The following is a 26,474-nucleotide window of genomic DNA, read 5'->3' on the forward strand; positions in this document are numbered from 1 at the left end:
CAAATTTCCTTAGCCGGATATAGCAGTAGTTCGGGGCTTGGTATTGCCCCACGATTTTGTGTCGTCACCAGTATTTGAAATGTATATTTAGTGTGATACTCGTTCACTTTTCCGTCTTCACTTATATTAGTTTCGCCGCAGACTTATTCACCTCTTCGCTTTGTATGTCATATAAAGCGTGTCTACTTCACACTGTTTATTGTATATTTGTCGCTGAACGCATAATTTTGCCGTTTATATAGCTTTACCACCACATCCACCTCGCTTTCGTTGGTCGTTAGAATATTAGTATTGTACTTGGTTCTAATCACCACTACCGTGTCATATTTGTAGAGTAATTCACGTTAGTTGAATCGTTTACTGTTGTCTACAGTATCCTAAAGCTTTTACCAACCAGGGGGGCCCTTGTAGCGTACCGCTCATTGATTACTCTGTTGCCTTGATTGCTCATTCTAATTACTCTCGCTCTATCACTGATTATGCCTCTATAGGCTACTCGTTGCTGTTGCCAACCTTTGTGTCGCAGTTGGCTTTTAGTCACAGTCCGAGCCAGTCGATCTTAAGTCCTCGTCGGACGAGCATCGTCATGTTTTAGTTGGTTTATTAAAAGAGCAATGCTGACTTTTCTACTTTGACTTATCGAGCCGCGGACCAAGAAGAACGCGCGCCCACGACAGAGCACGCTATACAACCAAGCACGTGTCAGTGCGCTGCCTACAGAAGGAGGTTAAGCTCTCTCTCTCTCTCTCTCTTCTCCCCGCCGCCGAACGACGATTTTAGACTTGTGCACCGTTTTTGTTTGATCCTTCCGCAATTCCCTCAGCATATTTTAACGTTTCTCTATCAGTCTGGAGCTAACATCAAAATCTCCAGGACGGGCATACAATATAGTTCGCACATACTTCGGAGACTGCTCGTGCTTATTGTTCATGTGCTTCATTGTCGAAAAGAGGGTATAATTAAGCGCCTTTCCGGTGCATTCAAGAAAATGGAAATTTCCTCACGAAAATAAAAAATATGATCGGCTTATATACCTTCTATCTTCTCACATATATTGTGCGTTGGTGGAAACGCTTCCTCAGTTATCCCGAAATTTTAGGTAGTTACTAAATAGATTACAACGTGATGACGATAAATTTGTTGTCGGAACCACTGGGCTGTGTGTGTGTGATAGAAATGTGCCCAATATTTGGTAATACTTGTGTATTCTTGATGGTGTTACCATATACATCCTCCTTAGGACCGATGAACCAATCTGAACTCTGGAGCACTTATCCGATAATTGCATTATTTGTAAGAACACACATCAGTCCACTTAACGTTATCGAACTGCGCTGATTCCATGAGATCGTATTTTAGTTAGGTTAATCTAATGGTGCATAGCATTGGGTTAATCGGCAGAGTAGTCAAGTTGTATATCTGCACTTGTATATTCTTGTCTATTATTGCTAAGAGCCATATAATTTGGCGGGAAAACAGTATATTATGTTGCAAATGTCGTTAGCTTCGGTTGTCTATGGACTATCTTGGTTATTTGGATTACTTCATTTGTGTGTTTCCATTCGTAGACAAGTTCGCGATCTTCATTAGGAGTCAAATAAATTATAAGTTGTAATGTAAACTCAACTAGTAGCCTTCGTAACGTTATATTTCGCACCATATCGATTGTTCACCGCACGATACCGGTAGACATACTCTAGGGGTGAAAGGACTGAATTGTGTATATAACCGCAGGAATTTGAAAATGGAACGAAGCGGTTCCTAATTTCACCTTTACAATGCTTAGAATCGAGGACCGATATTCTATGCCTTACCTTCTTACCGTTCCGCAATAATACTGGCTGATAAGACCGACGTTGATGCAATTGTATTATGTGATAAGATCACAATCTGCAGTGATATAAATCAATCCATTGAAACGTCGTCACTAAGAGGATCATCGTCAGTTTATGTGTCTAAATCAGTTATTCCCAACTGAAACCGCATGTGGCTCCTAGGTGGCCTTGCGACTCTGATTGACCTTTATAAATATTCGACAAAAATATAATAGACGACAGCTGTTGTTTGTTTCTATGAATAGTTATAGTCAATTTCTGTATATGAATGCTAAAATGAGGGATATTAGGTATGGTTAAAGCCGACCAAGGCCGCCTTTGGAAACTGGGAAAGATAATTATTGCAGACTAGCGCCAAACACATGGATGAATACCCGTTGGACAAGGATATATCTTGAGTTATGCTGGTCATAGACCTCTATTTATTGTTTCTGTGAAGAGTAATTTTCGACGCAATTTTACTAACATAAAAATAACAACTCATAGTGGAGCATAAATTGCAATATATGTCCAATATTACTTAGCGTATAATCCCCCGCAAACTCGTAAGTGCTGGAATGTATGAAGATTGAAGAGCTATCACATAACGACATAATAGTATGTTGTAGCTCAATGATATGCATTTTCAGTTTATTTCAACATACAGGCTACGGTAGCACTCGCAATTTTGCGTCTATTAATGCTAAATATAACCGATATAGAATCTATAGAAGTCCAGGTGCATGTATTTGAATTAGCTCGACGTTGCGATACAGAGGTTGCCTAATTATCTTTAAATGTTCGTTATAAGTAGCCTACTCCAGTGTTGTCATGCGGCCCTGACATCCGAATAGGTTGGGAACCACTGGTCTAAATAATGTACTGAAACTTGATGATGAAGACAAAATATTGATGAAATTGGTTCATAGTTTCGTATGGTGTAGCCTTGCATAGTGTAGCCTTGTATAGCCTTCTGTACTATCGGTGTAATGGTCTAACGGGTGTAACCGGTGTGGGCTACACTCTACCGTAAATTGATATATACCATACCATATACTGCAATTCTCAGATCATATGAAATAGAAAATTATATTTATCTCATATTCCAATCTAAATGAAATAAAAGACAGATGGCAGAGGCCAGTTTATTGGTAAGTGCAATGCTTCTTTAGTTGAAGTTCCTTTTGAAATTATTTATCCATGATGATCTGCTGAGTTAGATTATTGTTGAATGTCACGATTATAAATTCTGCTGTCATATGTTATATCCAATTAAATTTATTGATCACTTTCAGTGATGAAGAGTGATCTTGTAGAGTACCGGTAGTGTATTTAAAACCCAGGTATGAATCCCAGTATAGCCCTATATGTTTAGCTCGATATATTTGGTCTTCTAGTTTTTTTGCGTGATCTCATTGACAAACTACGGTCGGTAGGCTGGGGTTGAAATTCCTGTATATTTAACGCAATATATTTGGTCGACCCAGTATCACACCGTGTTGTGCACTGTGCAGTGAGTAGAATGTTTTTTGTGCACAAGACACCGATTCTATATTGACTGTGTAGGCTTTACGTTTGCCTTTAAAGTGTTAAGTAACTGGTTTACCGAGTTTATTCAGTCTGAAAGTAATCATCTGGATGTGGTCTGTATTTTTGGTATGGTATCTTCTTGAATCGGATATTTTGTTGAAGAACATCTCACTATACAAAAAAAAATCATGTCGGGTTGGGACTAGTCACTATCCAGGTCACACTCACATATTCAAAAATGTATATCCATACCGGTATCCATAAACTCCTTTTAGGTCACTTCACTGCTAGATTTGCATGCGTGTGTTTATAATTTGGACACATGATATGCGCCTTCAAAATGATTTGACACTAGAGGTGCATGTTGGTAGGCTTCATCAACTTTGTAATAACTTACACCCAATAACCCTTTTCTAGCTTGAGAGAAAACTTTCGCAGTCTTCTACTTTGGAGGATATTTGTTATTTTCTGAACACCAGCGATGCAAAGATACCTCAATCTATATCTCTACAGTTCACGGCAAAGTATTCGCAGCATCTTATCAGGGTGAGTTTGCCTGTTACTTGCATTCGCTAACTTGCTGTCAATCGCTTCATTGCTTTTTTAGGCGATCGAGTGCAAAAATTTGAGCAACACCTCCATCCTGGTCAACGTTCTGCAGCATATTGTGAACCAAAACCTGACTTCGTCTATTCAAAAGCTAATTTCTTCAAAAATGCATTCTAACTTTGGTAATCAATTTAATTTTAACCTGATTTAGAATCTTCCTGTCACATTGCTCACTTAAAGGGATGGGTGATTCGAATAGCTGATCCGAAGTCCAAAAATCAAATTCAGTTACTTCCGATGCTGTACAGTTCAAATCGATCATTCTGAATAGTGAATCACTCAATTCAATCAATAGGAATATTCACATTTTGAGGACTGGCACTTTTATGATTTTTTTTGACAATCAATTGGTCAACTCTGTTTTTGATTATTAGGTGCGAATACCCATGGCCAGAACTCTGCCAAGACATCGGCACCTTTTAAGTGGCCCATTACCGATCTTTTTTTTCAGTATTTCAATATCAATTTAAAACAACCAATTCAATTAGTGCAGTGGTTCTCAAACTGGGGAGGGGGTCGAAAGCATCTGAAGGGGGCGCGAAACACCAGTTGATTGAAAACATTTTCGCGCAAGGCATGATTGACCTCAAGCTCATAGTTATTGCTCTGTCTAATATCTGAATCTCATATTTGAGAATTCTCTCAACAGCGATAACCTTCAATGCCGTCAAGCTATCCATTGGGATTGCTAGCATTCTGAATGCTCTCTTCAACATTTTGTGATATCACAATATTGGGGGCTCGAAATTTTTCACTATCATAAAGGGGCGTGTCTAAAAAAGTTCTAGAACCACTGGATAAGAGTGTGGATATTTTGATCCTATTCAAATCTGCCCAGTACCGAATCTCTAATTCATTATGTTCCGTGCTCTGTTTTCATCTCACTATTGAGTTGTCTAAATTCTTGTGGATTCAGGGCTGTGTTTACTTTTGGCTTTGTTTTCATGTCCACATGCGGGATTCTGTGTTGCCAAAATGTAACATTCTTGGTACTATTTGCATCTTGCCACAGATTGCCGCGACTTACTGCTAGAAACCAAACGTACATATTACTTTTTCACATCAATTTCTCCGAACGAAGAAGTAACTATTGATATAATTTGGTACTTTGTTTGGATTTGCCCTATTTATGATCTGACTGAGTGCGCTTAACTGTGTTGGCTTTGAGCTCATGCTTCCGGATCCTTATAATGCCGATATGATAAGCGATACAAATCTAATTAGTTTATAACTTCCAATGCTATCATGTTCGTGCTGGATTCTAATTTTGGTGACCAACTGAGTTGTGTCCTTGTACACAGAAATGATGATCAATTTCTTCATGTCCATGGTCTGCGACAAAGGTAACCCTAATAGCAGCCAAGCTGTCAAACCGTTCGTGCTTCTCTTCAGCACTATCGTCGTAAGTAACTTCTTGCATTCAGTTATGGGCTGGTATTTGACGTGTTTTGTTTGTACTCAATTGCACGGTTCCGTTACAAGTTGTGTTCACTGAAATATCCGGCCGATATCTATATACCGCTGTTCCAAGTGGTTTTATAATACGCTTCCATCTTATTTTGTGACTTCAAAATCGGAATATGGCCCGAATCATATTCTATTTGCGATTAATTCAGAGTTACTGCGAAAAGATGCACGACCATTTCAACTGGCTCATACAGAATATGCTGCATGTGATTCTATTAATTTTGGGAGAGGCGAACGCTTCCGTACATGCGAAAACACAGGTATGTTGAGCGGGTTGTTATAAGCTGTATCAAAAACTTGGGTTTGAATTTAGAATTAGTTTCAGTTGAAAACTAGCTGGCTCTTATAGACATGTCTGGTGTGAAAATTGATTTCGAGATAATCTCTGGACCATACATTTTGCCTAAGGAGTTTTGGTCACTGAAGGGGTGTGGAATATTTTATTTTGTTAATGTCATAATTCTGTTAACTCCAGAATGAAGCCAGTAAATTTGCATATAGCTTCGATTGTGAACTAATTATTATTACATTGCCATATTGCTAAGAACCAGTGTGGCCTGTCAACTGGAATCGTAATCTTGTGATCTGTACTTTGGTTTCGAGAATATGATCAATCGTTATCCAATGACACACCTATAGACTTGTTGTTGCTTATGGTTGTGGTGTTGCTCTATCGTTGTTTTGTGATCGTGAGACGATCCTAACTTGACTAACAGGTCGGAGAAATATTTCTCGGTATTTTCGAAGAAGAAGGCAGTAATGCTGCGGCTTGCTGCAGGACATTTGTCGAAGAAAACGAGGAGGACCTTGATATGTTGAGGTGAGTCCCGTTTCGTGAATTGCTATGTGGTTTTCTAGGACGTAGCAGGGTTTTAATGACTCGAGTCATGACTCGACTCGAGTCCGACTCGAGTCACGATTTTCTGATGACTCCACTTGACTCGAGTCATTTTCGCCAAATTTGGAAATGACTCGACTCGAGTCAATCTGTGTATTGACTCGACTTAGACTGGAGTCATCGCACATGACGCGGACCAAGTCATATGACTCGATACTCAAACGGCCAGGACCGACATTTCATTGAAATTTCGAAGAATAGTTGAATTACCACATTATGGGGATTTCGTCTATTGGTACTGGTACTTGGAAATGCGACGAGAAACTGCTAAAAGTGAGGAAAATTAGTATATTATAAATGCGAACCATTCGATATCACCAAGCAGAGTTATAAAAAGTGGGTTATCAAGACTACAAATTGAGCAGTTAACACAATGACTTGGACTCGGACTCGAGTCATAATACCATGACTCGGACTCGACCCTCTGATCGCTGACTTCTACTCGAACTTGACTCGGTGCTGAATTGAAAATGACTCGACTTGACTCGAGTCAAAACTATAAAAGTGAGATTGACTTGCGACTCGGAGCCTTGTGACTTGGTTACAACCCTAGGCTGTAGTAATCCTTTTAATTTATCACGTAGGCACATCCAAGCCGCCACTAAAACTAGTGGATTTCAGCAACAATAGTTGCAGTTTTTTTGGATTCTTTCACTCATTTGGCTTAGAGCCGTCCTTTAGTGAAATCTGTATAAACCTAGTTTGTGTGTGATCTAAAGGTAATACTTGAGCTTCAGCCGTCTGTTCGCATTGTCTATTTGAATTTCCGTGCCTGTGATATCATAGTTGGTGATATGACTGAGGATATGCAAACTTCTGCCATTGGCATATATTTATTGGATGATTCTGTAGTCCCAGAAATTGTGGAGATGACAGATTTCGTGTCGTCAAGAGAGGCGGGCGGCACTTTCATTTGTTTGCCTTGAAGTAGTTTGTGTATAATCTAAAATTGTACATTAAGCTTAATCGATCTCTTTGCCTCGATTATTCGAAATTTCATGCTGGTGACGTCATATTTGGTGAGACAATTGTTGATATACAATGTTATTTCCAATTCACTACTACTTGCTGACGAGTGTCAGCCAAAAATATTACATATTTCAATATTATTATACCAGGGTTGAACTCAGTCACGATTTTCTGATGACTTGACTCGAGTCATTTTGTCAAAATACGGAAATGACTCGACTCTGGACTCGAGTCAAGCAAAGTCATATGAGTCTAGACTCAAACGGCGAAGACCGTCATTTCATTGTGAATTCAAAGAATAGTAAAGTAACCACACTATGGGGATTTTATTTATTGGTACTGGTACTTGAAAACGCGACCAGAAACTGCTAAAAGTGGGGAAAATTAATATATTATAAATGTGAACCATTTGATATCACCTAACATAGTTATAAAAATTGGATATACAAGACCTTAACTGGAAACTGAGCAATCAACACAATGACTTGGACTCGAACTCGAGTCATAGTACCATGACTTTGACTCAAACCTTGCTCGGTGGTGATTTGAAAATGACTCGACTTGACTCGAGTCAAAACTATAAAAGTGAGATTGACTTGTGACTTGGTTACAACTCTTTAATATACTATTCAATTGCGTATTGAAATTTCGTTACAATTCTCTGCCGTTGTTAATGATCAACCCCTGACAAGCGTCAGCTAAAATAGAAGTTTGTATCAATATGAATTATTCGATTGTATAATAGAGAGAGAGAGAGAGAGAGAAAGAGTCTTTATTTTCATCCAACCAAAATACATAACACATGGCAGTGATGGTGGTACAGAAAATGTGCTTGCACAGTATTCGGTATTAGATAGGAATGATCAGGCGCGTATCCAGAGCGCGAAAAAAGGGGGGTTTTTGTATTTCGAAATTGGCTATTATGACGTCATCATTAGGATCACTCGTCTCCACGCCATGGCGAATATTTACGATATTGTATAGTTTAATAATAAAAAGAGATTTGCGGTGAGTGGGAGATGTACGAATACGATACAGACATTGCCTGAAAATCGTGTTTCTTTCACGGTATGATTGAATGAAATTCGTAATTGCTCACATTTAGTCATGAGCCAGCAAACGCCGCCCGTCTCCAAGCGCCTAGTTGCGGCCAGAGATGCGCGATTTTGTTGGGTTTTGACGATATTATGCGCACGGTCGGTAGTATCGCAGCGGACGAACAAGCGCGGAATAAGGTGGTAGCATAAACGAGGGCGATCGCAATGGCCACAGAGAGGTGTGGTGTGAACAGTGTACGTCGTACACGAATGTGTGCTTTTTGATGGCTTTACTAACCGTCAGGCGGAATGTGTAGTACGCGCGAAGGTAATTAGACCTTAATTGCAAGTACGCAAGTCAGTCAATTAATACAGAGTACACACTGGGATAATAACTTGATCGGCAGAGAAACTTGTCAGCCGATATAATTAGGTTAACTTTACTACTAGGCCAACTCAATTCTCCCGTTCAGCGACAACACGGGCCTGTATTTGGACGCCAGCAAGCCACCTAACAATCGGGAACGTGGATTGCTAGGCTTGTATTTTGAAATGTGAATGCCAATCGTAGACCATTTCTCGCCAATAATCGCGAAGACAATGTGGATTTGAGAATAGCATTGTCATACTGGTGCCGCCGTGGCTGCGTCTCGCTGATCAATCAACACGCCGTGCAATTCTTAATTAGGATTTCAAGGCGAGCAGGTGCAGCGAATTCGTGGGCGATGTTGATTGCCGACAACTTCGTCTTTGCAATTACGTATCGCGTCGGCCAATTAGATTAGATTTTCCTAAAATGCGTCTCTCGTTTTAGCAAGGCGAGAGAGAAATCGAGGGAAGAAAGTTGATAACGTCGGCAACTACCGCTGAAATGTAGCTGAACAAGCGCAGAATTCGTATGGAATTAGCGAAATATAATGACCTATTTTATCCTTTCGACTAATTCGGCGCATGATTCCAAGAATTGGTAGGGGTTTTAGTCCCCGTAAATAACATTAACACGTCATATTCGCCTTCTCATACGTAAAAACGAATATGTTAACTTAGTAAATTAGCAAATATTAGAGGCTATATTTTACATCAATTTTTAGGATTTTGAAAGGGGGGGGTTCCGACCCCCTAAAACCCCCCCTGGATACGCCACTGGGAATGATCGATAAGACCGTGAAGGTCATCTAGTCTGATCACACCAGCATCATACAGGTACACTTGACTCTAAACAGTCTGGCTGTAAAAAAGGTTACAGTAGTTAAAAAAATAAAATAGAAGAAAAATTGAACGATGGTAGCAAATGATCAATGAAGCAATGTCTGGGCAAGGTAGGGCAGCAGTGTTGGTGTGTAGGGCAGCAGTGTTGGTGTAACGACAAGAGGTGATCAAGTAGGGCTTTTATGAATCTAATATAAGGCAATTCACGGATATGTGGTTGTAATGCGTTCCAGATGATAGGGCCCGGGTAGTCGATAGATCTCTTAGTTAGGTTGATATTTCCTTTCGACGAGGATCTCGTGTAGTGGGAGTGGGCATTTTTGGCAGGTACGAAAAAGTCATCAAACACAGGAGGCAAACTATTGGAAAAATATTTGTGAATGACTACTGTCACGCCAAGAGTCTCTTCGTTGTTACAGTAAAAGGGCTCTCGACGGTTTGGCGCAGACCGGCCACTATGAGCTACAGGAACTGATCATTGAAATAATAATCAGAATGTGGAGGACGGAGATCCGCAATCGGAAAGCTCTGACGTGGTTCGAAGGCCACCCGAAGATTCTGGCGAAATTTCTGGCCATCGTCTATGACGAATTCGATTACGTTCGTATTGTGTTTATGTGATCTCTTTATTTCCTCGTTATATATATAAAGTCTGTGGCGTCAGATGGCAGCGTAGCACCAATGTAATTTTTCATGCTATCCCAGAACTGAAATCCTGCTAATCTAAGCTCGAATTCTAATCTAACGGCCTGTAATCCTGTTGTGAATCGTCAGAATGCACTGTGACACAAAATTATTCTTTTCGTGAATTGTAACTGGTATTATTTGATTTGATGCTGTTTAAAATGTTCCTATCCAGAACGGTTTTTCTCATTTTTGGTGACATGGTGATACAAAAATACTTGGCCGGAATCAGTATGACACTCGACCTGGAATTCTATCGGTAATATACTCGATTCTGATCAGACCCCGTTAGTTCCGATCCAATATCTTTATCGCTGGCCAATAAAAATGAAGCTTTTTTTTGAGTGCCAAAGATATTTTTATGGTTTCTAGGTATGTTTGGGCTGCTGAGTCCGAAAATGACATCTGTTTCTCAGAATTGGCTCTACTTTTTGAGATATCGATGGTTTTTATTTATTTTATTCCATATTTTAGCCAACAAGATGAACATTTTTTACTTCAAATACCTCGAAGGACTTTTACTGAAAATGGAGGTATATGATTGATTAGCGTGCTTGGACAGCTTACTAACTGAGCTTTGAGCGTTACTGAACGTAGTGTTTGGGCTTTGACGGCACCTGTTTTTGATTTACAAAAATATCGCCTGATCTTTATAATTTTTGCTTGATTGTCAACGCTCTCTGTGGTAACGATTGCGTCTTCAACGATATCGCTACAGAAATAGGACAATACTATATGCACACACTTGAAGAGACAGATGTGAACTCATCGAAGTTGTAGTATATGAAGTGAAATTTACCTATGTCAAAATTTGCATATTTTAGCACTTTTCGAACCAAAAATGTGGAATATTTAAAAAAAAAATTGAGCCAATTCCGAAAAACTAATTTCATTTTTGGATTCAGCGACCTAAAAATACTGTAAAACTGTTGAAATTTTCTTGGCATCAAAATGTGTGCTGACCAGTGTAATCTAAAGGTGGATCGATGGTTGTTATCAGTTCATGAATAATGACATTTTCCTGAGATTTAACCTGTCCATCACAAGCTATTATTATTATTGTTGTTTTCAGAGCGTTCGTATGTTTCTAAACGAGGTCAACAGCTCGGTTCACAAACGAAGGTGAGTGCAGTGTGGAATGTTCATTTTTATGATGCGTTTCTGTTATTTCCATCCTGCAAGAATGGCGGTTTTTGTGTACATGAATCCATGATGGTCAACTCTCAATTTCCCATTTCCCATTTCCCATTTCCATCCATGGCTAATAATGTAAAAGTGTGGGTCACTGCTCCTTGTGGATATTGTAAACTGTTGAGCAGACGTCAATCTTGATATTATTTTAAATAAAAATATTGCCTACCACGTCTATTGGATACTGTAAGCTGGTGGTTCTCAGACTGTGGTACGCGTATCACTAATGGTACAAGAGACATTTGCAAGGTTTTTAATTGTAATTATTATACAATTTGCTGTCCTTTGCGTTAAACGAAACCTTTGTAAACACACGACGCAAAAACAACTTCTGATGTGCAACAATTTTATTGCAGGCCAGCAGATTTACATCAAAGAAAACTGTGCAACTTGTTAGATTGGTTAGCTAGGCTAATAGGACTGAAAGACTAATGCATCGGTTCGATGTAATGAACAGATAGGACGTGTTTACGATGTTCCAATTTTTGTTGTCATTGCAGGATTGTTACGCTCCAGTATGACAAGCTTGTGATTGGAGAGGAAACATACTCGCCGACGAACCGATGGTGCAACTGTGCCGATTTTTGCTTTGTAAGCAAAGTGCTCGAAGTCAGGTACCCCTTTCACGAGGATGGGTCGGAAAACGAACATGTATGTATCGGTGATAGGTCGCGTGGCTGTTTACGAGGGGACCCCCCGTGTATAAAATAGGTTTCTTCAAAAATATATTTTTCGTTTTTAATTTTTCATGGCTAGGCTATTTGATAAAATTGTTAGGTTTGCTAATAAAGCGCTGTCCACCAAATTTGGCTCAATTCCAAACAGAGCTACAGGAGTTGTAAAATATTAAATTTAATGTAAAAAAAAATAAATTATTTTTTCCAAATTTCACTTCCAACCACCTGAAATTGGTAAGTTGTCTGGAAACACAATTTGTAACAAATCTGGCTCAAACCCAACCAGTGGAAGCAGAGTCATTGGAGCACAAAATTTTGGATTTGAAAAAACTGTAGCCTAGTATATACTGTGGCAAGTTCTTTATTTGTATTAGATCTACCCACCGTAAATAGTATTATTCAAAATCCAAAATTTTGCAACTCTATGATTTCGCTTTTACTGAGTGGAATTTGTCGAATTTGGTATACATCATATTTGTGGACAACGTAACAATTTCGCGTGGTTGCCAGAAACATTTGAAACTTTTTATTCAATTTTTTTATTTCAAATTAAAAATGTTTGAACTCCAGTACGGTAACTTCACTTCTGCAGGTTAAAATTGAGCCGAATTTGGTGTACAATGTTATGAAGAAAGGAAAATTTAAGTTTTGCACAGCTCTGCTGTAGAGGCACGCGGCCCATTTCAAGTTGGCGACCGATGGTCTAAAGCAGTGGTTCCCAACCTGGGGGGGGGGGAGAAGAAGCGGTCAACTGAAAAAATTTTTCGTGCTCTGCGCGATTTACCTCCAATTCACGCGTGTTTGTCTATATATAGACCGAATTTCATATTTTACAATTCTCTCATCAACAGTCATAACCTTCCATGCCATCAAACAATCTGTTGAGGTTGCTAGCAACCCGGTTGGATTTTGTGGTATGATGGTAAGGGAGGCGCGAACTTTTTTACTATCATAAAGGGGGGGAGTGTCTAAAAAAAGGTTGGGAACCACTGGTCTTAAGCCACATTACAGAGTCAACGTAATGCAATATTGACATGTTTGGATATAATCTTTCAGTGCTATGACCGGAGTCTTATTGTGTAACCTGTTTTCAGAAATGCAAGTGGAACGTGGCACACGTGAAGGCCGACGACCTCGCGTCTTTCAAAATCGAAGGTGGGCTGATTATTATCAACTTGACACTGCGCTTTTTGCATTTGACTTTAAAAGACAAAGCCCCCAAACTTGGCAATGTGTGTCAATGTGCATAATTCTATATTGATAAATAAACTTTTCGTGGCAGGGAACGTGTATTTTAGCATCATCTCATCTCTCATACCCAACCCTAGTTATTAGGATTAATGCTCTATTAAGATTTTTGAGTAATCGGGTCATTGTGCCCTGCTCCACTCTTGAATAGCCTATAGTTTCGAATCGAGTCATTTTCATTTCACCACCGATTCAAGTTCGAGTCCATGTCAGCGAGCTGATGGTCGAGTCCGAGTCATGGTATTTTGACTCGAGTCCGAGTCCAAGTCGTTGTGTTGACTGCTTAGTTTCCAATTGAAGTCTTGTTAAACCCACTTTTTATAACTCTATGTGGTGGTGTCGAATGGTTCGCATTTATAATATACTAGTTTTCTTCGCTTTTAACAGTTTTTCGTCGCATTTTCAAGTACCAATGCCAATATACGAATCCCTATTTTGTGGTTACGTAACTATCCCTTGAAAATAATATGGTCTTGTCCGTCTGAGTCTCGAGTCATATGACTAAGTCCAAGAAGTGTGTTAACACCAGGGCTGTGGAGTCGGAGTCGGGGTGGGGGTGATTTTCACTTGATGGAGTCAGAGTCGGAGTCGTGAAAACTATAATAGCTGGAGTCGGAGTCGGAGTCGGTGGGAAAATACTGACTGGAGTCGGAGTCGGAGTTTTTGAGAATGACTATGACTTCGACTCCGACTCCGACTCCAACTTCTCTATCATGAAAACATTTGCTTTCAAAGAATTTTCAATAGAATTTTTATGTACCACCAATCACTGTTATTATTAACCATACAGATCAGGTGCGGCCAGCCCGTGGCACGCAGGCCAAATTTGGCACACGAGAAGGTTAGGTGTGGCCTGCGAGGTAATTCTCGAAATTATTTATGACATCAGGTACAATTGCAAGGCCAACCAAAATTTGATTAGCATGACCGCGAAATTTGATGATGACTAAAACAACAGCTCTGGCGCATTGACGTATCCAGGGGTCAGCCACATTTATCCCAGATTTTCTTATATATGACCATGAAGTAGAATATTTCATAGCAGATTTATTTGACTTGAAATTTTTCTCGGTACTTCGCATGATTCATTGTCACTAGATTTCTTGCATTCAGTATTTGAGCCCCCTTCTGAAAATTATAAATACATATTATTCACAGAATTGAGTCCAACTATGTTCGCAATTAGGAGATACGGCTTCGCTTGTGCACTCGCCGCGAGATCGTCGACAAAACATTTGTACAAAATGATAGAGGCATGTTCAGTTGTTCACTGATACCGTCGATTTTGATCGTGGATAATTCGAGCTGTGCCACAATGAAACAATTTAGCATGCCACAGTTGATCATATTTTTGCATATATTTAATGGTTGTATGATAGTCTTTCAGCCGACAATGTGGCATATAATTTTCGAAGTAAAATGGTAATAATGCTGGAGTCGGAGTCGGGAGTCGGAGTCGGTACGTTTAAAGACCCAGGAGTCGGAGTCGGAGTCAGTACATTTAAAGACTCAGGAGTCGGAGTCGGTATATTGAAAATGTGTGGAGTCGGAGCCGGAGTCGGTGGTAAAATTTACCGACTCCACAGCCCTGGTTAACACTCAGGTTGACTCGAGTCAAGTTGAGTCATTTCTGTATTTTGAGAATCGAGTCGTCAGAAAATCGTGACTCAACTCGAGTCATGACTTGAGTCGTTACAATCCTGGATTATAATGATAATTACAGCTACTCAGGTTTTTCCTGAATTTGCGAAAACTTCGAAAATGAGTCATGTTCAGTGCTTATCAAATCGGAATTTTTCCTCCCAAGCATGAGTATGCCTAATGCCTGTGCAGCAAGCTTGGATACTTTCGCGCTGTGCTGTTGCATTGTCAGGAAAACCAAAAATTCGATTAGAATTGATATTATAACATCGAAACATTTCACAAGTTAGATTGGTACTGATATTAGAGCAAAAAAAAAACATGAAAAAAACTCGATTTTGTGATACCATTGCTGATGTACATGTTCATTTCCAATTCTCCATTAGTTACTGACAAATAACCCTGAGGAGTGCCAGTCGAAAATATTTGGGCTCATTTCAATATGAAAACCGTATGCTGTTAAATTGTATGTTGAAGTTCTGTACCTCCAAAAAGCTGTTCAAATTATGTCAAGAATTAGCTCAAGTTGGCAGTTTGCTCTGGTTAGGCTAATCGGACAACGAGAATTCTGTGGTTGTTCAAGTATGACCCCGGTAACGATACATTCTTTCAGACAACAAAAGATCGGGAACTTACGACCTGCATCTAAACTTTCAACTGCCCGCCTATCGCGTACTGCAGGATTTCACGCTCGTGGACAAGGTCTCTAGAAAAATGATTGTGATGATATGCGTGCAGGAGAAATTAACTTTGGCGAAACTTGTGATGATCGCAAATGCGCTGTTCGGAATAACAAGAAATTTGGTAAGTTTATGGAAACTTTTTAGGTACGGTAGATGTTGTGCGGTCTGTGGCGATCACTCTGTTTGTTTTGTGGAAAATAGTAATTCTACCATACAAGTAGCAATTTAGACTGCGGTGCATTTTACAAGCGATATTCCATTTTGTCTTTCAGGGCCATGTGAGTAAGTCGTCGGTGCCGAAGGTCGACATCACTGGAAACCACGGCGCATGGGTGAGTTTTATTCTACACCAACAGCCGGCCTGGCAAATTTTTTCAAATTTATTCTAAATTGCAAAATGTGAGAGGTTGATAGCTTGTTCAAAAGCGAGTAAGCTTGACTCGAACTAAGTCATATGACCCAAAACTCGGTCGGCGAAGACCGACATTTCGTTGTAATTTCGAAGAGTAGTAAAGTGACCACACTATTGGTTTTCGTCTATCAGTTCTGGTACTTGAAAATGCGACCAGAAACTGTTGAAAGCGAAGCATTCGATATCACCGAACAGAGTTGTGAAAAGGGCTTTTAACGAGACTTAAACTCGAAATTTAGCGCTAAACACTATAACTCGGACTCGACACTCTGCTCTCCATTTTGGACTCGGACTTGACTCGAGTCAAAACTATAAAAGTGAGATTGACTTGTGGCTCGGAGCTTTGTGACTTGGTTGGAATACAAAATTTAGATTGTTTCAATTTAAAATGCTGTATGAGGTAATGCAGAGTTTTGAGTCACAATACTGATTGAGTTGATTCAAATCGTTTTAAAGTTGGCTACAACTTGTTGAGACCAGTAATATGTGAAAGTGGAGAAGACTCGAGGTAAAATTCTACAGTACAATTTGGATTTTGAGTCATTGGACATTATAATGGAATATAGCCACTAGCGAAGAATCTTCAATAGTAAAATTTGAGTCCGCGGTTTTGCCAAGGACTTTGTCTGTAGAAACAAAACCACGTGTAGTAGCGAAAAATTTCTCGATGGATTAAGGTTGCTATTCTTTGTTTTGAGTCCGTGGTTCTCAACCGTCAAAAACTAAAATTCACCCTAAATTAAATCACGATATTGGAATCTTCATTTAATGCTGAATTTTCACAGGAAATATTTATATGTGGTTCCTACGACCTTCCTGCAAAGTTTTCCAAAGTCATTTTAAAGACCGCTAAATTGATTGCAATTTTTCAGTATCCATTGAATGAAATGCGACTCTGCTGTATGCTGCAGCTTGCATGGTCGGAATTTACCAAAGTTGGTTCAAAGTCTCACTAGATGTCGTATATACACAATACACTGTACGAAAATACGTTCCACACTTTATATGAATTTAAAATTTAGTGTAATATTACTTTAATTAATAGACGGGCGGCCAAATTCTTGCTTTTTGGAAATAAGACATAAATTTCCAATATATCTGGCGGACCGGTAGGAAACTTGTCATGTACCAGCATAGTATAGTATGATCATTTTTCTCACTTTAGTGTTTAATGGTTTTTGAAACAGATAAAAGACTGTTTCTGTATGCACAATGACTTGAATGCAAGTCGAGTCGATAAACAATGTGACTCGGGTCGAGTCTTTTTACATTTACAATAATTGACTCGAGGCAAATAGAGTCGACGAAAAATTGCGACGCGAGTCATTGCAACCCTGACTGAGAACCACTGTCTGGCAGTTGAACGTTGCCCAGGCTTGACTCGCTTTAGTCGTTTACAGATGAACGTCTCCAGACGCACACCCGCTGTGGACGTTTCGTTCTTTCAGCTGTCTCAGGAGTCTGCCAGGAGTTCGATGCAGGTTTGTGAGCTTGTGTACCGGTGCTAATTCGCACAGATGGTTTCAATATCAGTTTAATTATAATTTCATTAATTCGAAACAGGGCGATATTGCATCACAATAATACGATAGTGGAGTGGAAACAACTTTGAGTATTTTTTTAGTCAAACTTTGTTGAAATGAGATCTTGTATGTCTGTTAGGTCATCCATCTGCAGGCTGCGCTATGACATCATAGTACATGGCCGACCGTTATATGTAACAAAGCTTTACAAGTGCGCCAAATAGCGAATAATTTCATACTACATCTCATACCCAGCATTTGTCTTATACAATTATAGAAATTGAATGACAGCTAAAAAGTTTTTTCCGAAGTAGAGTAGAATTAGAACTATGGTGATACAGTTATTACTAGAGCAAGTTTTTGTTGCAGTCAAATCCGTGGAAATTTGCATTCATTTTTCACAAAAGTTGCAGTAAAAGACCACATTTTGGTCGGTTGACAAAAAAAAAGGTCAACTTCGCAGTTCCACTCCCGAACGACAGTTTTCCATCAACATTCTCCGTTGGTTGACTAAAAATAATACAAAAAAGGTCCACTTTCCGGACTCAGCTCCCGAAATACGTTAAAGCGCTACCTCAGTGCTGATTTACGGTATTTCAGTCAAATTTGGCCGTGTATTTCACCAAAATTCTCGAAAAACGGTGACGTGATCAAACGACCTATTTACATACACTGTCAAATATTTCCAGTAAAAAGTTGGTTGCATGAAAAATCGAAAAAACTTTCTTGAAAAATCGAAAAAGATGCAAAATGTTGCATGAAGAAAATGGACAAAAGTTTCAAAGTTGCACGATAAGATTCCTTCAAACAGCCTAAAACTTCCGAGTATTTAGGAAGCTGTAAAAAAAGTTGCAAAAGCTGCAAAAACTTACCCTAGTTATTAACAATTTATGTGAAGATTAGAACTATCGCGATACATTTCTTTTCAAAATAGATTTTGATTGGAATTACTGAATATTTGAAAACATGGACATTAAACCAAGCTCCGTTATTATAAATCATATCTCATTCTCTTGAGGACGACAATAGCAAATGAATGTACTATTGTACAGCAAACTTGGTTCGTTTGACGCTATACCGTTCTCCTGTAGCATTTGCAAGAAAACCACAAACAAGATTTGAATGAAACTGAGAGAATAGAAACGTTTCACCATAGTGTCCTATATGGTGTCGACACAGGCAAATCACACGCCTCAGTGAAATTGTATCACGTCACAATTTCCATTTGGCTACAGGCAATTTGACGGTCATTTTTGACCGGCTTGCCGAGCGTTAAATTTGGTAAAACGTGTATCTATCGAAAGCTGTCTCTCCACTGAATACGAAAATATAAATTTTATTCCGCTCGTGGCCCTGGAACTCCCACAATCAGCCTCGAATTTTTCATTGTTATGGAGATTGGCATTGAGACGCAACAATGCTGTCTGGCGAAACGAAAGAGTAGCTCAGGACGTAACAATGCTGTCTGGCGAAACGAGAGAGTAGCTCAAGAGAAAAAGAGCCAGACAGCATTGTTCAGCATTGTTGCGTCCCAATGCCAATCTCCATAACAATGAAAAATTCGAGGCTGATTGTGGGAGTTCCAGGGCCACGAGCGGAATAAAATTTATATTTTGTAATCAGTGCAGAGTCAGCTTTCGAATGGTACCCGTTTTACCAAATTTAATGCTCGGCAAGCCGGTCAAAAATGACCGTCAAATTGCCTGTAGCCAAATGGAAATTGTGACGTGATACAATTTCACTGAGGCGTGAGATTTGCCTGTGTCGACACCATATAGGACACTATGGTTTCACAAATTAGGTTAGTATTAGATTGGCGGCATTTTGCTGTAATTATGAGGCTGCCCTAACGTACCTCGCATATCTGCACATGAGATCAGAATTATAACTACACAGTTATTTCCATGTTTGATTAAAATTTAAAATTTAAAGAAATAGTCTCTGTACCAGAAATTTATCGCAGCCTACCGTCGAGGTACAATGATTTCAAGTAAATATTCATTCCCGTTTAGGTTTGTCCTGATGTGCTGAACTTCAATTCTGGTAAGTATTTCGATGGAGCTTTGTTTCTGGCCCTGCAGACTAATGTCAGTTGGTATTTTCAGATCCGAAATCTCTGGAACCGGAAGGCGATGGCGCTATTCCGATCGACGTTGAGAAGGTGAGGGTAATTTTTCGCTTGTTGAATTTCTGATTCGTTACCGAAACTCGCGTATATTCAGAAGTGGGGTAGGCTAGTACTCTTGGAATAATTTTGCATACTTTCAGTACTTACTCTGAAAGTGGATGTGTTCTCTGAATATTTACACGTAACAGTTTTCAGTTTTTAGGCAAAACTAGGCATTATTTAATGCGTGAAATTGTCGTTACAGCTGCACATAATTTTTTGACAGAAAACTACTTACTTTTTGTACTGTAGGAAGTATTTTTTCGGCAGTTTGGATCATTTTTGTGAACGAAAACGGTAACTAAATGTATTGCCGAATATTGCTCTATGCAATGCTCTGTGTGCCATATGTCGTGTTTTATGGTGAATACGCCAGGGCTGTAACCAAGTCGCAAGGCTTTGACTCGCAAGTCAATCTCACTTTTATAGTTTTTACTCGAGTGAAGTCGAGTCATTTTATATTGACCAGAGTCAAGTTCAATTCAGCGAACAGAAAGTCGAGTCCAAGGCATTGTGTTGACTGCTTGTTTTCCAGTTGAAGTCTTCTCAAACCTACTTTTTATAACTCTGTTCGGTGATATCGAATAGTTCGCGTTTATAATACCGTATAATATTTTTCCTCACTGGTCGCATTTTCAAGTACCAGTACCAATAGACGAAATACCAATAGTGTTTTTACTTTACTATTCTTTGAAATTACAATGAAATGTCGATCTTTGCCCTCTGAGTCTCGAATCATATAGCTTGGTCGAGTCATGCGTAATGACTCAAGTCGAGTCATTCCTGTATTTTAAGTCAAGTCGAGTCGTCAGAAAATCGTGACTCGAGTCGGACTCTAATCGAGTCACGACTCGAGTCATTGCAACCCTCGATGATGTATTGTCCATCCCGCTGTTACAAAAGTAGCCAACCAATAATTTACTACAAACAGTGTTCGACACGCGGCCAATTCTAAAATTTGAAACTGATTATTTTATTACACTTCAGGCCTTTCATTGTCTACTACTACTTGTAATTAAGTAGTCATTACTACTTCAATTACTAATAAATTAGCAGTGCTTCTACTCAGATTGACCATGTCTGCCTATATCAGGCATCAATTGGAAAACGCTAATGTATTAAAATTAATTTCAACGACGTGTCGCCCCATACAACAGACCTTTGTGCAATTTTATGTCGTGGTAACCGTGTCATATTTCTTGATAGAACTCAAACGACGATGTCGGAACTTCGCAAGCGGAGCCCGAAGCAGTGAAGGAGTCGCATGCCAGTGAAAGGTTTGTGTTTTTTGGCGTCTTTATTTTATTCGGCACAATTATGTTCTAAACAAGGGGGTGAGCATGCTTTTAGCTTGAACGCTGCATTCAGAGTGGGAGTTAGCAATTTTGTGGGCAGCGCTATGACAGATACGTCCACATTCGCTTCTATTTGAGACCATGTCACGTTCTGGGCGCAGTGCGCCTTTAACAGCTGTTGGAGGCATTTTCGCTGGCTACGTGTACACGGTCTCTGACTGACTTGGTCAACTAGATAATTCTAGTCGTCTAATTACAGCGAAATGCCGGTAATCTAATTCTAATCTAATTTGGAAAATAACTATAGCTATAATCCAAATCTACTCTAATTTGGTAAAAAATTGTAGCTGTAATTCTAATTCTAATCTAATTTCGAAAAAAAAAATGTATAGCTGTAATTCCAATTTTACTCCAATTTGGTAAATAAACTCTGCAGCTGTAATTCTAATTCTAATCTACTTTCGAAAAAACTGTATAGCTATAATTCCAATTCTACTCCAATTTGATATAAAATTTGTAGCTATAATTCTAGTTCTAATCTAATTTTGTAAAAATCTGTATAGCAATAATTCCAATTCTGAACTAATTTGGTAAAAAATTTGTAGCTGTGATTTTAGTTCTAATCTAATATTGTAAAAATCTGTATAGCTCTAATTCCAATTCTACTTTAATTCTGTAAAAATTTGTAGCTTTAATTCTAATTCTAATCTAATTTGGAAAAAAATGTTGCTATAATTCCAATTCTACTCCAATTTGATATTAAATTCGTAGCTGTAATTCTAGTTCTAATCTAATTTTGTAAAAATCTGTAGCTATGATTCAATTCTACTCTAATTTCGTAAAAATTCATAGCTGTCATTCTAATTCTAATCTGATTTGGAAGAAAACTGTATAGCTATAATTCCACTTCTGCTCTGATTTGGTTAAAAATTTTGCAGCTGTAATTCTAATTCTAATCTAACTTGGAAAAAAAAACTCTCTAGCTATAATTCTAATTCTAATCCAATTTGAAAAACACTCTGTAACTATAATCCAATTCTACTCTAATTTGGTAAAAATTTATAGCTGTAATTCTAATTCTAATCTAATTTGGTAAAAAAATTCGTAGCTGTAACTCAAGTTCTAATCGAATTTTGTGAAATTCTGTATAGCTCCAATTCCAATTCTTCTGTTAAAAATTCGTAGCTTTAATTTTAATTCTAGCCTACTTTGATCAAAATATATACCTACAATTTCAATTCTACGTTAATTTGGTGAAAAATTTGTACCTGTAATTCTAATTCTAATCAAATTCGGAAAAAAACTGTACCGCTATAATTCCATTTTCTGCTCTAGTTCGGTAAAAAAATCCGCAGCTGTGATTCTAATTCTAATCTAATTTGGGATAAACTGTATACCTATAATTCCAATTTTACTCCAATTTGGTAAGAAATTTGTAGCTGTGATTCTAGTTGTAATCTGATTTGGAAACAATTTGTAGCTGTAATTCTAATTCAAATCTTATTTGTAGAAACTGTATAGATATAATCCCAATTTTACTTCAATTTGGTAAAAAATTCGTGGCTGTAATTCTAATTCTAATCTAATTTGGAAAAAACTGTATAGCTATGGTCATAGGCGCCGAACCTAGGTAGGCTATGCAAGGCATGCCAGGCATACCTAGACATTTTTTAGGTATGCGGCATACCTAGAATTCGGTTTGGCATGTATCGGCATGAACCCCGATTGTGTTATTTAGAACAAATCGCAATGCATTTCAGTTCACAACATTACCTGTTGCCGCTGATGTGAGCGAGGTAACCCGTTGCGCGCGCCAATTAGCGACAAGCGCGTTGCCAATTAGCGAGATTCGTCTGTACACAACGTGACGTGATCTCCCGCTGAGATGATCGCGGAATTATGTCATTGATTGCCATGCGCTCGGCAACCATCGCTTGGGACGCTTGCCTGATTTATCGCGTCTCCAACAAGCCTAGTTTCACTCGCTTGAACAATCACATCAGCAGTAGGCCCGGTACGAACTGTACCATCGCTGCCTGCACTATCGCATCTGCATTGGCGCACACGGTATTATCGCTTGCCTACACAATCGCATCTGCAACAGGCCCGCTACGAAAGTATCATCGCTGGCCAACTATCGCGTCTAGAGCCTAGCATGCGTTGGCTCCAATCTCTCGATGACTTGGTGACAATGCCGTTAGGTGTTTGCTGGTTAGCCATTGTGATTAAAGAGTGACATCGCTGAACTGAATGACATCGAATGTCCGCAGACATGTGCGATTGTGAGTGCGCCGTGCATGCGTAGGTGAATTCCGCTAATACCTAAACATAACCATCAGAAGATGTGTGTCAACTGTCAAGGCTTGAGTTGTAAAAGCCGAGAAAGGTTTGAACAACCTGAAATCGGTGCCATTATAGAACAGATTCCACATGAACTCGGACATTTTGGCTTGCGCAAATCGTCGGCGAGGTTGCGTAATACGCGTTGATAAGCGACGTATTTAATTGTTCGCTAGCGATCAGGGACTCGCTAATTGACAGCACTTCTGGACTCGTTGACAAGCTTATCATACGTGCAAGTTTGTTAACACGAAGATATTGCATAATCGGCATTTATGCATGCACTTAACCCTCATGAATTGATGCTATATTAACCCTAATTATCAATTCCGTCATATTATGATGTCATTCCTTTGTGACGTCATCGAACCCGCATACATAAGGAAAATTAGCGTTCAGCGCCTATGGCTATGGTCCCAATTCTACTCCAGTTTAGTAAAAAATTAGCAGCTGTCATTCTATTTCTAATCTTGTTTGTAAAAGCTGAAAATTCTTTAGTTATGTTCAAGTCTGCTTTCTGAGTCTTGCTTTTTTCCAGTGTGCCCAACGCGAAAGTATCCGTCACGCCGGTGCTCATCTCGGCCCACGTACACCGGGCGCTGCGTTCCGACTCTGACGACAACGCAAACCAGGAACGCCCAGCCAGACCGCCGAAAGTCTCGATATCGAGATTGACGATGACGAACAGCAGATGCGTAGTACACACTGTCGGCAGCGATAGTGACGCAATTCGTGGTGCCTCGAGCGATGAATTTGCTGATTCCAAAGGAAAACGAACTACCACAAAGAAGAATCAGTCGCATAAAAAAGGTTGGGGCTGTGTTATAATTAGTACTTGTCAAAATTTAGTAGTATCTGAGCGGTTTGATCGGTGTGAATGCTGTTTAAAGTACAACTCCATCCTTTAAAACAAATGTTGTGTGCCGCTGATTTCCCAAAAATCAATATTTACCTGAAATTTAATTGCTGCAAATGTGTGCAACTATGCACTGTCGGTGACCCTATCATTTGACATTTCACAGCTTGTAACCTACTTTATAGGCCTACCGTTGAAGACAACCTATTGTCTGCTCATTGTGAATCATAAACATTCAAATGAAACAAATAGGTTGTCACGGTGTTATGCTGAACGTACCGCAATATCCTAACTGAAGCAAGACTGCATGGTTCTTATATCAAGAAGTGTATGATGAAAAATTGTGATATAGACAACATTGTCAGAATGGAGCAACACGGTTTGTCACCAGCAGTGTACGCACAAATTCAGGGTAGTCAGCCAACAACTGCTGCTGTCAAACGTTCTTTCTCCTTTCTTGGCAAGCTACTTAGTAAGGACAGACACTTTCTACCCAATAATGTAGGAAAGTATTTTTCGTTGTACTACAATTTTTTCAACTATTTCTACCATAATGCGTAATGTAACTACTGGAATTCTTCATAGGGCCAGATTTCGTTGAAATAATGTTTTTTCATGTAAAAATTTGGCAGTTTTTGAGGCAAAAAAGTCTTTTTCGCGTCAAACTACTTCGTAAGGACAGACAGTTTCAACCAGAAATGAAGATCAGTAGTACAATTTTTACATTATATGGGAAAACACCTAATTTGCCTACGTTAGGTCAAAATTACGTTTATTAAGGTCAAAAAATGTTAAAATTTTGATGTTTTAGGTCAAAATCTTCCGTTTTTTAGGTAAAAAAAACGTCCTGATAATTATACTTGGTTTTATTGAATTTACTGTATGACTGCTACCTTGATTGTGAGTGTTCGGTATCCTTTGAGAGAGACGCGACCATCCTGTTTTGCCTCTATTATTCTTTCAAGTGCCTCTTAATTGCACTGCTGCAATTTAACAAAAGTTTGTTCGAAAGTATTCGTAGCTTCCATATGTAACTTGTTCGAAAGGCATTCTAACCTACTTTTGAACAGGTTCATGCAACACTTGCATCAGCATGACGCACACCCAAAGTTCTACATAATTTGTTATTCTTACGATAATAACTTTTCACGTCTGATACTTGAAACTGTGTGACTGTGATGTCATCGGAATCTTTTCAGCCCCGAGCATCGTCACGTTGGACGTGGTCCCGGAAACTCAGCAAGCCGCGAAAAATACAAAATCGAAATTGAACGCGTCTGTCGTTAGCTCTGTTCCTGCGGACGCTTCGGCCGATCTGATGCTGCTGGATTACCTTGCCGGCGAAGGTAAGTGTTTGATAATTTGCAGAGGTCATCATGGTGGTCAGTGATAATTTGCAGAGGTCATCATGGTGGTCAGTGATAATTTGCAGAGGTCATCATGGTGGTCAGTGATAATTTGCAGAGGTCATCATGGTGGTCAGTGATAATTTGCAGAGGTCATCATGGTGGTCAGCTGTTTATCTCCAAGTAGTAGTGACAACATAAATTTTTACTCAATTTCAAGTAGAATAGCCATTTCTTTGGTGGCTCGAACCAAGTCATAGGACTCAAGACTAGGACGGCCAAGACCAACATTTCATTGTAACTTCGAAGAATAGTAAAGTCACCGCATTAATGGTATTTCGTCTATCAGTCCTGATACTTGGAAAATGGGGCCGGAAAATGTTGGGGCTGAGGAAATTTACGATATTATGAATAACTTCTTGGAGGTACAGAACTTCAATATACAATTGAATGTTATATTCATATTGAAATGAACCCGAATATTTTCGGCTGACACTCGTCAGGGGTAATCATCAGCAACTAGTAGAGAATTGGAGAGAACATTGTATATCAACAATCGTATCACAAAATATGACGTTACCGGCATGAAAATGCACACCAACCCAAACTCTGTCAACAAAAGAAGTTTGTGTACCACCTGAAAATAGTACATTGAACTCTCTCTCTTTCATGCTGGTTACGTCATATTTTGTGATACGATTGTTGATATACAGTGTTCTTTCCAATTCCCTACTAGTTGCTGACGATTACCCCTGACGAGTGTCAGCCGAAAATATTCGGGTTATATTTCAATATGAATATACTATTCAATTGTATGATATTATGAATACGAGCCATTCTGTATCACGGAGGGGAGTTGAAAAAAGGTGGGTTGAACT

At 39.2% G+C, this 26,474-nt stretch overlaps 1 protein-coding gene across 3 annotated transcripts in view; it reads left to right on the forward strand.

Annotated features, from left to right (window-relative positions):
* Nucleotides 1–2,858: 2,858 nt before the first annotated feature.
* The window catches only part of LOC145436262 (uncharacterized), a 42,737-nt gene continuing 19,121 nt past the window's right edge, over nucleotides 2,859–26,474 (forward strand). For all 3 annotated transcript variants that reach the window (XM_080313627.1, XM_080313628.1, XM_080313630.1), the window contains exons 1-18: nucleotides 2,859–2,965; nucleotides 3,762–3,890; nucleotides 3,952–4,075; nucleotides 5,255–5,355; nucleotides 5,570–5,680; nucleotides 6,137–6,240; nucleotides 9,953–10,133; nucleotides 11,290–11,339; nucleotides 11,909–12,059; nucleotides 13,180–13,240; nucleotides 15,588–15,778; nucleotides 15,930–15,989; nucleotides 17,470–17,550; nucleotides 19,605–19,635; nucleotides 19,698–19,753; nucleotides 20,966–21,036; nucleotides 23,933–24,204; nucleotides 25,450–25,596. In XM_080313627.1, coding sequence (XP_080169753.1) covers nucleotides 2,945–2,965; nucleotides 3,762–3,890; nucleotides 3,952–4,075; nucleotides 5,255–5,355; nucleotides 5,570–5,680; nucleotides 6,137–6,240; nucleotides 9,953–10,133; nucleotides 11,290–11,339; nucleotides 11,909–12,059; nucleotides 13,180–13,240; nucleotides 15,588–15,778; nucleotides 15,930–15,989; nucleotides 17,470–17,550; nucleotides 19,605–19,635; nucleotides 19,698–19,753; nucleotides 20,966–21,036; nucleotides 23,933–24,204; nucleotides 25,450–25,596 — 1,942 coding nt within the window. In that variant the 5' untranslated portion in view covers nucleotides 2,859–2,944. The remainder of the gene's footprint in view (nucleotides 2,966–3,761; nucleotides 3,891–3,951; nucleotides 4,076–5,254; nucleotides 5,356–5,569; nucleotides 5,681–6,136; nucleotides 6,241–9,952; nucleotides 10,134–11,289; nucleotides 11,340–11,908; nucleotides 12,060–13,179; nucleotides 13,241–15,587; nucleotides 15,779–15,929; nucleotides 15,990–17,469; nucleotides 17,551–19,604; nucleotides 19,636–19,697; nucleotides 19,754–20,965; nucleotides 21,037–23,932; nucleotides 24,205–25,449; nucleotides 25,597–26,474) is intronic.

Source organism: Botryllus schlosseri, chromosome 3, assembly GCF_051294905.1.
Source record: "Botryllus schlosseri isolate E-star chromosome 3, Bs_hap1, whole genome shotgun sequence".
NCBI lineage: Eukaryota > Metazoa > Chordata > Ascidiacea > Stolidobranchia > Styelidae > Botryllus > Botryllus schlosseri.